General features: G+C 31.8%; 1 protein-coding gene across 1 annotated transcript in view; it reads right to left on the bottom strand.

The window, feature by feature from the left end:
* Phum_PHUM584220 (calponin homology domain containing protein, putative) overlaps positions 1–6642 on the bottom strand; it is a gene marked incomplete at both ends in the record, with an annotated part of 7107 nt that extends 465 nt beyond the window's left edge. The window contains 8 exons of the mRNA XM_002432401.1: positions 3275–3352; positions 4184–4321; positions 4415–4985; positions 5062–5187; positions 5280–5548; positions 5621–5994; positions 6079–6259; positions 6544–6642. Of these exons, the coding sequence (XP_002432446.1) occupies positions 3275–3352; positions 4184–4321; positions 4415–4985; positions 5062–5187; positions 5280–5548; positions 5621–5994; positions 6079–6259; positions 6544–6642 (1836 nt within the window). The remainder of the gene's footprint in view (positions 1–3274; positions 3353–4183; positions 4322–4414; positions 4986–5061; positions 5188–5279; positions 5549–5620; positions 5995–6078; positions 6260–6543) is intronic.
* Between the last annotated feature and the right edge of the window lie 6673 nt (positions 6643–13315).

Raw genomic sequence — 13315 nt, 5'->3', positions numbered from 1 at the left:
ACAATACTGTAAATTTATTATAAATAAACAAAAAATAAACAAATGAAAAAAAAAAAAAAAAATGCTGCCGTCGTGAGACAAGGTAAGAAATTTTTTTTTTTTTTTTTTTTTTCTCTTCAGTTAAAGGCAAAACAAACAAACAAACAAACAAACAATTAAATTTTTTTAAATATATTTTATTGCTTTTTTTCCGTTACAAAAAATTTTCAAAAAAAAAAAAAAAACCGCGAATCGCAGCCGTCGTGATTTTTTAAAAATTTTACAAGATTTTATTTATTATTTCGTTTAGGCTGCTGTCGGTCCTGCTGCGGTCAGGGATGGAAAAAAAGCAATAAAACGTCAAAATAGAAAAATAAAAATAAAAAAAATTAATTTTCTTCAAAATTTAAAAAAAAAAAAAAAATGTCTGACAATCAGATCATAGGAGATTAAAAAATTTTTTTAATGTAAATAATTCGTCTGAAATTGTTTAATAAAAGGAATGTTTTCTTTTATTTACTAATTCAAAATGGCGGTGACGGTTAGGAAAATGGAGAAAAAAACCGGTGGAAAAATAACAAGCGTGGATCAAAAAAGGAGAGAGATAGAGAGAGAGAAACAAAAAACTTTTCGCGAAACGAACGCGTTTACGCGCCAAAAAAAAAAATTTCAAATTCAGTCTTTTCTCTTCCTCCCCCTCCCCCTTCTCCTCCTTCCCCTCCCACTTCCCTTCATTTTCCGTTAAAAATTTTGAAATTGAAATAATCTCGGTTGAATTATTTATATTATTACGTCACAATTTTTTTCCCCGTCGCGTTTAAAAAAAATTTCCCTGCATTTTTTTTCCCCTTTCCCCGACTGAAGCAGGGAAAAAACGATTTTTTTTTCTTTTTGTCGGCAAATCGACGCGTTTCCGTTTTTTTTTTTTTTAAAATTGCAATAAACTTTACTTTCTTAACCCTATAACGACTCCCGCATACGTCACATAACCTTTTTAAACCTTTTTTAACCTTTAATATAAAAATAAACCTTTTCATATTTTAAAAAAAAAAAAAATTTATTTTATTGTCCGTTTCGTTTTTTTTTTTTTTAATTTTTTTTACTTTTTTTTTTTTAACGTCAACAAAAATAGAAAAATTATAAAAATCCGGGAGAGGGAAAGGGATAAAGGAAAAGGAAGTGACAAAAGCAAAATTTTAATTCAAAATGGCGCGAAAAAAAATAAATAGAAAAATTTAAATCCTCTCGAATTGAATTCGTTCGAAAACCCTACAAAAATAATAATAATAATACATGCATATATATATACAAGATCAAAATAAATTAAAAATGCAGACGAATTTTTTTTTTTTTTTTTTTTAATTTTCCCTTTCCGACATTTTGAATTTTCCCTCACGTTCGCCGGTTTTTTAAACCGAAAAACAAAAAAAAACGTTATAGAATGACGTCATCGTTAAAGAAAGGCGGCGATAGGCGAATTAGGAAAGGAAGGGGAAAAAAAAAATTTTTTTTTTGGCGGGAAATTTAAAAAAAAATTCAAATTTCGGAAAAGGGATGGGAAAAAAAAATGTCGGAGGTTTTTTTTTTCTCCTTCTTCTTCTTCTTGACTAGATATAAAAAAAAAAAATTAATAATAATAATAAATGCAAAAGAATATTTTAAATTCTGACTAGTTAAGCAGTCCATTATCAAACGGCCATTTTCCTTTTTCTTTTCCTTTTTAACTAAACTATTAAACTTTCTAAATAATAATAATAATAGTAATAATAATAATTTTCAAATGCAATAAACTTTTCTTTCTTTCTTTCTTTCTTTCTTTCCATTCCATTCTACTTTCTCTTTTTTCATTTCTTTTCTTTCTTTCTTTCTTTCTTTCCTTCCTTCTTCCATAGGCACATCACATCACATCAAAAAAAAAAAATTAAAGCAAACAAGTTTTCTGAATATCGTTTTCGATGGACATTATTATTATAGCCATATTTAAAACGTGGGCACGAAAAACATCACGAGTACGGTTATTATGAAACCGGCGAGACAAAGTACGGTCGATATGGTGCTGTCGTGGACTTCGGCAGGTTTTGGAGGTGGCAGAACATTTCCTGTCGCTATTAAAAGAGCCTCGACCGTCCGGAGGAGCTCCCCCACCCTCAGGGTTTCAACGACATCGTCGCAAGAACACAAGTCCTCCTGTAACACACACCCAATTCCCAAGAGTTAATTTCTTTTCTTTCTCTTTCTTCCATATGCATGATCCCTTTCTCTCACTCACTCACTCACCCTCTCTCTCTTTCGTACAGAAGCAAAATATACAAACGTCTAATGTATAGAAATAATAATAATAATAATAATGAAAAAGCTTGTGAGAAACAAAAAAAAAAAAAAAAGAAAAAAATTATTATTATTATTTTACACCGTAACTCGCATAATTAGTCAACATGCAGCCAACATCAACATTTCATCCTGCCACCTCTTAAACCGCTTTTTACAGAGAAAAATAAATAAAAAAAATTGAAAATAATAATAATAATGATAATATTTTAAAGCATTTTTTTTTACTCTCCTACCGTCACCAATCAATCTCATTTCTTTCTTTTTAAAGCTTTTTAAAAAAAAAAAAAAATAAAACTAAATAAACTCAACAGCAAAAAAATATATATATATATATATTTACAAAAATGACATCTGTACACGCACACACGCACACGCACACATGTATGCACTCACACGCACGCACGCACAAACGACTTTCGACACAAACGCAATCCGTTAGGTAGGAACCACAACGTGAAATTTACAATCTGGCGGGGCGAACGGAGGTGGGGTGGGAAGGGAGAGGTAGAAAGGTGGGGAAGGAGGGGAGGGAAGAGGAAGAGGAGGAGGAGGAAAAAAAGAAGGAAGACATTTTGTTTTTGTTACCAACTTCACCACCCAAAAAAAGAACTAAAAGCCCGGGAAGAATTTATTATTATTATTTTTTTTTTTTTGTTTTCATAGAGTAAATAAACCGTTTCTAGGTTATGGTTAGTAAAAAAAAAAAAAAAAATTATTTTCGATTCGTCCCCCACCCACACACGGTGTTATACATATATATGAAAAAATTTCATTTACATAGATAAACAAATGACGATTCGTATTGTTTTTCTTTTTTTAAATGGAAAATAGATTCGAAGAATGACGTTAATGACGTTAATGGCGTTTTTTTTTTTTAAAGTTTTCCTCTCTCTTTTCTCTCTTTTTTTTTTTTTTTTGAGAAAACAAAAAAAACAAAAAATAATAATAATTTATTACTACTCACTTCTTCGACTCCTATTTTCCTGCAAGCGTCCAAAAAATTATCAACGTTTCTGCGACATCGTGCCATCGTCAATTTAGGCTGAAATAAATAATAAAAACAATAAATTAAATTTCAAACGGAAACTCTTGTTGATTAATAATAATAATAATAATAATAATAATAATAATAATAATAATGATATTAATTACAAAAAACCAAAAAAGTATTTAAAAAAAAAAAAAAAATTCGTTCGTCAACCAATCAACTAACGTTTCATGCAAAAAAAATTTGACGTGACGTAACTTCTTTTTCCGGTTGTTAGTAAACAAAATAATAATAATAATAATATTAATTATATTTAGAGGTTGTTAACTACTCAGGCCAACTACTATCATTATGGTACGTATCATGGGAATAAGTTTTTTTTTTTTTTTTTTTTTTTTTTTGTTTTTGGATTATCGAAAATCTCGTTCCGACAAAAGGTTACATCAATAATAATAATAATAATAAAATCTAACCAAAAAAAAAAAAAAAAAAAAAATTATGCCCGAAATAATAGCATTCAAAAAAAAAAAAAAAAGGAAAAGGTTTATCATGAATTAATTCAAATTTTTTTTTTTAAAACGACAACATTAGAGGTAGTAGTAGTAGTAGTAGTAGTAGGTAGCTAACAGACTAACAACACTTTGGGCCCCTTACCGTTTGCGTATTGTCTTCGCTGTACTGTTTAACAAGAGAAAATAAAAAAATTAGATAAAATGATTTGGCAAAGCAGACGACATTTTTTTTTTTTTTTTTAAAAAGAAACAGAAAAGAAGAGGACGGACGGACGGACGAGACCTTTGAACTTTTTTTTTAGGCACGAGAAAGAAAGCGAATTCGAAATACATTTTACAAATAATAATAATAATAATGATGATGATAACTCACCACAGCAGGAGAAGGCACGTGAATGCTGGCAACGGATCGCGGTCTGACGTGATTAGCCAAATGACATAGCACGACTCCGTCCATTAGAGCAGGACCCATTTCCTCCGGCAATGACATTTTCAACCTACCTTCAATGTGCTAAAAATTAAATGACACGTCATCATTAGCATCATCATCATTATTAATTCCTAACGGAATCTCGAATTTAAAAATGTATATAACCAATCTCACATTTCTCAATTGTTCTATGAGCTCCGCTTCTTCTTTGGCTTTTTCAAATTCTCTCCTCATCGTGAAACTTAATTTATCCGCCGGAATATCCGTGTTCCATTTCATCGGTTTCGGCGAATTCGAATTCGTTCTAAATCTCGACATGCTGGAATTAATCGGACTCGCCATCATGTTCGATGTTTGCCTTCCTCCGGAAAGGGGAGACAAAGAAGGTTTCGACAGAGTTTCCGTCAGTAGGGTAGTCGTCGATCCCTTGACCGGTGAACTCGGTTTGACGTAACTCGGTATGGAACTCGTTTCGCCGTTCGCCAATGAATTACCGCCGTAATTTGAATTTCTACTCGGTATGACTTTTTGTATCGGTTTGTTGTTGCCATTCCCATTACTACTGCTATTATTATTATTATTATTCTTCGAATGATTGAATTGATTATTCAATGTTGACAAATCGTCGTTTGAATTTTCACTCGTGGGACTTTGATTCGCCCATTGTTGTCCTTCGTTTGAATATTTAATTTTGTATACGTCTTGAGTTTGAGCTCTCTGCAACCTTCGAGCCTCTTTGTACTCTCTGGAAATTAAGACGAATAAAAAATTAAAAAATTTTCTTTTGAGAAATTCATACGTTCGCGACTCGTATTTCCAACCTGTAAGTTTGAACGTGTTCGAGTTTTTTCTTGTCGTCGAAATTAAAATTGTTTCCTACAATGGGAGATGAATTATTGTAAACAGGTGATAACGTTTCCCCGTTTGTGCTTCCTTTGGTTGTCGATCTGAAACGAGATATAAGCGAACGATAAACAAATTTTTTACTAGCAGACGAATAATATCTTTGTCCAAATTCGTCCGTTCGGTTTTTCCTTACTTTTCTTTGGATTTATTTACAATCAATCCTCTATCGTTGGACTGGAGTCGAATCAATCTTTTAGCTTCTAATTGATCTTGGAAAAGAACCGTTCGATTGATTAATTCGTCGTCGTTGCTAAAAGATTCTCCGGGACTGATGGTCGATGGAGTTGAACACCCGCTGTGACTTCCGTTTATGTTTTCCAACCGATCCCCGTTGCTGTTGTTGTTGTTGCTCACTGGAATGCTTTCTGTTTTCAACTTTGTTTTATTTACACCGTCCCCACACTAAACAAAAACAATTAATTACAAACACTAACCAAACAAACCAAACAGGAAACAAAAAAAAAATTAACTCACTCTAAAATCTTGAGCCCATTTCGGATCGATTCCGTCAGACGTGCTGTAACCGCTGTCGACCGTGTGCCTTTTGACTCTCATTTCCGACGCCACACCGTTCGGATACCTTAAATCCGATTTTCTCTGATGATTCCTTTTACCCGTTGAATCATCGAAACCTCCTCCGCGTTTCTTGTCAGTCTTATTCACTTGAGTTTCGAGGAACTTGAATATATGAACGCGACCGCGCATGCATATCGTTGCCGGAGGTGATATGAGAGGATTATCGTTTAATTTCAACTGTTCCAAATACGTCATCAACCTCAGCTCGACCGGAAGTGACGAAATTCTATTTTCACTCATGTCTAATAATGTTAGTTTCAGGTACGTTAATTCTGTAATAAATAAATAAATAAATAAATCGGATACCTTAATAAAAATCCGCGTGCCACTTATTATTATTATTATCAAGCTCTTACCTATGGGTAACTCTTCCAACAGATTCTTTCTAAGATCGAGAGCTTTTAAACATTTTAACTGTCCTAAAGATTTCGGAAGGTAAGAGATCTCGTTGCAACTCGCATTTAATTCCATCAAATTTTTCATGCTTCCAATATCTCCCGGAAGGCTCGACAATTTATTATTCGTTATAAGAAGAACCTAGAAACCATAATAATAATAATTATCATCAAAGTAATAATCATAGGACATTTGGAAAAAAAAAAAAAAAAAAAAATGTTGGCAGCGCTTCTTTTTTCCCCCCCCCCCCAATCGTTCACAAATACTTTCTCGTTATACGTCATGCATCCCCCCCTCTCTCTCTCTCTCACACACTCTCTCTCAATTTTTCAATTAATTACGTCTCAATCATTTAATTTAAAAGAAATTTTTTAATTATTAAGTGATAATAATAATAATAATTACTTCCAAATATTCGAGCTGACACAATCCGGAAGGTATTGAACAAAGTTGATTCCTACTGAGATCCAAAAATTTGAGGTATTGCAAATTTCCAAGTCTGTCGGGGAGAGAGCGAAGAGCATTGTGATACAAATGAAGTTTTTCGATAAATAAAAAATCTAATATTTCCGTCGGAAGTTCCCAAAATTTGTTTTTCGAGAGATCTGGAATAAAAAGAAAAAAAAAAAAATTTATATACACGTATGACGTATATTATGACGTGACGAAACAAACTCGTGTGACGTCATAATCACACCCTAATAGAAAAATTTACTTTTTTTTTTTTTTTACAAGTTGGTACTACGACAATTTTTTTTTTTTTCCAGATGACGTTTTCGATGATTAGTTTTCTAAATTGAGCCATCAACCTTTTTAATGGTTTTTTTTTTTTTTTTTTTTTTAACCAAAGAAAATCAATCAATCATTGGTAAAAGTAAAAATTTATCGTCAAACCGTTATCGTTAATAATAATATTGCTTATCATTATTATCATTATCATTACTATTATTATTATTATTACTTCGCGCTTAAATATATTTAATTAATTTTATATCAAAGTTTTCTCTTCTTTCTCACCTTATTCTTTTCAAATGATTCAAAAAATCGATTTTTCTTTTTTTTTAACAAAAAAAAAATTTAAATTAAATTTCGATCGTAAATATCCCTTAATAAATCCTTGTTTTTGACCTTTACCGCCCCCTTCCCCCACTCCACCTCCCCACCACCGTTTAAAGTAATTTAATTTAATTTACATTAAAGTCGGCGACAGACTGGATTGTAACGGATTTTTCCTTTTTTTTTATTATTTGAAAATAAGGGACGATTTAAATTACGAGATTCTGTTATCATCATCATCATCATCATCATCATCGTCATTATCATCATTATTATTATTAATAAACTTTAGACCTAAACATAATTTAGCTTAGGAGAGCAATTAGAACCGCCCCATCCCTTTTAGCATTTTTCCATCATCGCTTTCGGATAATTTTCATACAATTCAAGCCACGATGATTTTAAATCTGCTGACACGATATAATTTTTTCAGAGGAAAAATACAACGAAAATTTAAAATATTATAATAGGACTCTTCGATCAATTTCCTTTTAACATTTTAATTTTTTAAAAAAATTTAAGAGTAATTAATTATTTCGTTAAAAATTTATTTTTTAGACGTTGAAAACATTTTTCATTTTCAAGGGGAAAACTTTTCTACCGTTTTTAACACCCATTTCCGGTTCTTTTTTCCTTCTCCTTCCCCTCCTCTTTTAGTCCAATTTCCGTTTGACCGCGTGTTTCTCACGGGATTATTTTTTGTCATTTTTCATCCCCATCTCCCACTCACCGCCATGTTCGAAAAAACAAAATAATAATAATGATGATAATAACAACAACAACGACAACAACGACAACAACAACAACAACAACAACGACAACAACAACAACGACGACAACGACAACAACTTTTCCGTTTAAACGTTTCGAGGGTGTTCGATTTATCGAACGAACGGAATCATTTCCAGACTTTCCCCCTCGCATACGGAAAACTCTTCGACATTTTCCAAAAATTAATAAAATGGCGTCTCACGTTTTTCCATCAAGATCATCATCATCATTATTATTTTTTTAATCTCGAAAAAAAAAGAAACGAAAACCACTACCGAATCCATATTTTTTTTTCACAAAAAAAAAAATTAATGATAGCCTTGCGTCGGTCGGATTTTAGGCTTTTCCTTTTATCAAATCTCTCATTGTGTGTGTGTGTGTGTGCGTGTGTGTGTGTATCATCCTTCCTTCTTTCCTTCCTTCAAACCGAATGAGTGTCCTTGTGCGTTTCCCTTCCATCCATAATAGGCATGGAATTCTTTTTAACTTCATTGCCTTCCATCTCGTCCTTTTATTTCTTATTTTCATACATACGAATCTTTTTTTCACGGCAGGTACTAACTACCAACGTACTCGCGCACGCGCACACGTACACGCGCGCGCCATTGACCTTTTTCACGAAACGAACGTGCACACGATATATAATTCTTAATAACACGACCATTTTAAATCGAAACGAAAAGTTTTTTACGTTACGGATAAAATTTTACTTTCTATATACATTAATCGTATCCGCACGCGCACGTCCTCCATTTTTTTTTTTGACGTAATCAAATTTACACGAACGAAATCTCGTAGATATCGATCGATATCGAATCGAACCACACAAACACACACGCGCGCGCGAGGGAAAATCGAACGTGTCGAAACGAACGTAGATTTCTACGTAAGCGAAACATTATTCATTTTCGATGATAATAATAATTATTATTATTATCATCATTAATTTCTCTTCACATTATTTCGTATTGTAAACTCGCAGATTTTTTTCTTTTTCCCCCCGAGCGGATTCTATGTGTGAAAAATTAATTTTTTAATGCGAATGAAAGGTGATCGATGGATCGATGTATCGATCGATTCATCGATCGTTATTTAATTTTATTTTTTTTTCCGTTTTCCTTTTCTCATTACGATTTTATAGTTTTTTAAACGTTTCGTGATGTTAATGTAAATGGAAAAATAATAATAATAATAATAATAATAATAATTTTTTTTTTCTTTTTCTAAACAAAATTTCGATGGCATTGTTGTGTGACGTTCGTCGTCTTATGTGGAAAGATTCCAAGTTTAACAAAGGAAAAATAAAATTAAAAAAAAAAAAACGTGATGACCGAGAGAGACAGAAAAAAAAATTATTTAACAAATCACGTATTTCCTCTCTCTTTCTCTCCTCGCTTATTAAGTCAAATTCTTCTATCATTCTTCCAATAATTCATAATCGATAATCGTTCACACTTTTTCTTTCATTTCTTTTATTTTTTTTTGGAATTACATCACGAATTAACAGTAGCGTTTACACGACTGGAGAAAAAAAAATGTCCGATTCGTCAAAGGTGATAATTTTTTCCAAAAAAAATATTACTTCCTTCCTTCTTTCACTTATTATGTCAACTGACGACTGACGACTTAAAAAGCCGAAAAGGAAAGGAAACATTTTTTTTTTCTTTTGTTTTCGTGTGAGTTTTTTTGACAATGATTCATCCGGACATGACGTTCTCGAATTTCAAACGTACCTTTATAGTATTATTTCAAGAAAAAACAAAGGAAAGTGTACGTTTGTGTTCCGGTCTCATTTCTTTAGCATTTGGATGATGGTGGTGGCGGCGGTGGCGGTGGTGTAAACCCTTTGGAGAAAAAAAATTTCTTTAAGAAACCATTTCCAGTTTCTTCGTCTGCGGTTTTTATTTTTCTTTCTCTCCAGTCACTCCATAATTCGTCGAATGTTCAATTTGGGACATCCGGATGATACACGTTCGCTCACGATTAACACACCTGTCTGCCATTATATTCCATCTGACCATCTGGATGTGTTTTGGTCTTGTTTTTACGAGCAGGTGGTGGTCGAAGAGTGTCTTCCTCCATTCGATTTCCCCTTGTGTTCTTTCCAATTTTTTCTTTTTTAATTTTGTTAAGGTTTCTTCCTCCTTCTTTCATTCAATTCGAATTGACGACAAACGACAAACAGTCAACAAAACACAAATTGCACAAATTATGTTTTTTAATGTTTTTTAATTAATTAAACAAAAAAAAAAAAAAAAAAAAAAAAAAAAGATGTCGATTTGTGTGATATACAAACAAACAAACAAACAAAACAAATATTTCGAACGTGACTTTAACGTTGTTTCACGAAAAACTTTTTGGTGAAATTCGAGATTTTTTCTTTTCTACTTCTTCTTCTTCTTCTTGACAAACAAAGACGATTTTAAAGGAAAAAAAATCCGATTTTTTTCAGTGAAATCATTCATTTTTATAAATCCCTGAGAAAACATTCATTCATTCATTCATTCATTCACGAATTCAAATAGACGTTTGATAGAAAGAACAAAACAAAACAAACCCACGTAAAATCAAAAAAAAATTGGTTTTCTGCTTTGTTTTGTTTTTTTTTTTTTTTTTACCATTTATAAGAAAAATCCCACAAACAAACGATCAACACCCCATGCGTACAAACAAACAAACAAAAAGAATGATGATGATGATGATGATGAGGATTCGTTGTATGAATCGACAAGAAAATTATTAATAATAATAATAATAATAATAATTCGTGGTGCGAATACATTTAAAAAGTCCAACAAAATTTTTCATGTTCCTCATATCGTGCAACATTTTAAAAGCAAACAACAAACAAGATTTTAATTTTTTCTTTTGATGACGTAGACGACGACGACCAGATGAGTGCGTGAGTGCGTGCGCGTTTCGACATACGACTAATGCAACTGTCATTAATTAAAACGAGGCACACAAAAACATCGGGCAATCATCATTTATGGCCTTAATAATAATAATAATAATAATAACTAAATAAAGTGGTGACACGCAAATAAATAAAAATAAAATGACGAAAAAAAAAAAAGTAGGTTTGCCAAGTCCTAACAAAGAACCAAAACTCGGTCCGATGTTAAAAGACAAAAAGCAGAAGACGAATCGAAAAAACAAAACAAAACAAAACTACAAGGGCATTGAATTTAACGAAGGGAATGCATAGTAGTCGTGGTAGTAGTGTCAGTGGCAGTAGTAAACGTTTTCGTGCTAATTTTAAACACTAAAAAAGCAATTACTGATCTAAAAATAAATTTTTTTTTTTTTTTTTTTTTTACTTTTTGGCGAAGCCTTAATTAACGCGGCGACGACGACGACGACGACTAAATTTCCCCCCCCCTCCCGCCACCTCGTTTTGACCGTTACTTGATTGGGAACAATTTCAAATAATAATAATAATAAGAAGTCGAGAGAGAAAAAAAAAAAATTTTTTTTTTTTGAAACTTTATTCTTGTCGTACGCGCGCGTCGTCTTACTTCCGGCAAATTCAACGTCCGGATAAATAAAATTAACCAAAACACATTTTTTTTTTCTTCCCTTCCGTTCTATCCGAACGAACGTAAAAATCCGAATAAATCACGTCTAAAAAATAATAATAATAATAATAATGATAATAATATTTTATTTAAACGAAATCAAAGCGTTTTTGGACGAATTTGACGTTTTCAACGAACGAAATCGGGGGAAAAAAAATTTCATGCGAAGCGCGTTCGTGTCAATAATAAAAAAAAAAAAAAAAAGAAAAAAATAAATTTTTTCTTTCTCCGACATCTTTAAAAATAATAATAATAATAATAATAATCAAGCTCGTAAGATAACGGTAAAGTTAATAAAACGCTTGAAACGCGCGTTAATTTTTTATCTCGTTAAAAATAAAAAAAATAAAAAAAAGGTGTGCCAAAGCGAAATGATTTTTTTTTTTTTCTTTCTTTCTTTCTTTTTTCCTTCCATTAATCAATCGATGAACGTCGAGACAGAAAAGAAAAGAAAAAAAACGAACAAACGAACAAACAAACAAACAAACAAACAGCAAACAAAAGCAGGGGGAAAATAAAAAAATTCCGCGGCAAATTTAATAATCCGAATGCAGCAAAATAAATTCATAAATTTAATAACCGTTGCCGTTGTTGTTGTCGCTGTTGCTAATGCCACGTTAAAAAAAATTATACATTTTGTATACGTATAAAAAATAAAATTCCATTACGTCTTTTTTTCTACAATTTTTAATATTTTTAAACTCGAAAACAAAAAAAAAAACGAAAATAAATATATTAAAATTACGATTTCATTGCTTTCGATGATGGCTACTAACGAACCGTGAAAATTTCTCTCTTTCTCTCTCTCTCTCTCTCTCTCTCTCTCTCTCTCCTTTTTTATATTTTCTCAAAGCTTTTTTTTTTTATGTAACGTTCACCCTCTCTCTCTCCTTCTCCTCCTCTTAAAATAAAAACAAAAAACCAAGGCTCGACTCTCGAAATGAGATTTGTAAACAAAAGAACTTCAAAAAAAAATTTTTTTTTTTTTTTTTTCAGACTTTAAAAACATGAATTTTATCACACATTGAAAAGGGTGTTAGGTGTGGCCATTTTTATTTCTTCTTCTTCTTCTTCTTGTTTTTCTCGTCTGTTTCTCCCTTTTCAACGATTCACAAACAATCTCGTTTTATTACTTCCACACATTTAGGGGGGGGGGGAAATCCCTGTCGAAAATTTTTAAACCAAAAGTGCAACAAAAAATTTTTGCAAATAATAAAAAATTCCAACGCCATTTACCCGCCAGACTCGCACACCAAAATAGAAATAGAAAGAGAAAACATACGACTTATTTGCTGGAGAAAAAAAAACAAAACAAACAAACAAACAAAACTTTTTAGAAAACACAACAACAACAACAACAACAATAAGTTTCGAACGATTTTTTCTTTTTATTTCTTTTTCTTCTTTCAAAATGAATCCGTGATATTTTTTTTTTTTACATGTCAATGTTGACATTCACATTCCTCCTCTGGAATCTATTTTGGTTTAAAATGAGAGAGAGAAAGAGAGAGAGAGAAAAAATTTTTCTTCTGCTACTACTACTACTAGTACGTATCTCGTGAAAGTTTGAGAGCGTTGAACGTCGTATCAAAGACGATTATTGTTCTTCATATTATAATTTTATGTGTGCATGTGTGCGTGTGTGTGCGTGTGCGTGTGTTTGCCCACATTTTTGTTTTACATCTCCAGGAAATGGTTGTTTACTTATCTTATCAGACCGCGTTTTTTTTCTTCTAATTGAGTCAGAGAGAATTTTTAACATCATTTTGATGAGAGATTTTAATTTCTTTTT

Source organism: Pediculus humanus, genomic scaffold (genome assembly GCF_000006295.1).
Source record: "Pediculus humanus corporis 1103172108310 genomic scaffold, whole genome shotgun sequence".
NCBI lineage: Eukaryota > Metazoa > Arthropoda > Insecta > Psocodea > Pediculidae > Pediculus > Pediculus humanus.
This window is presented reverse-complemented; position numbering and strand designations above follow the sequence as displayed.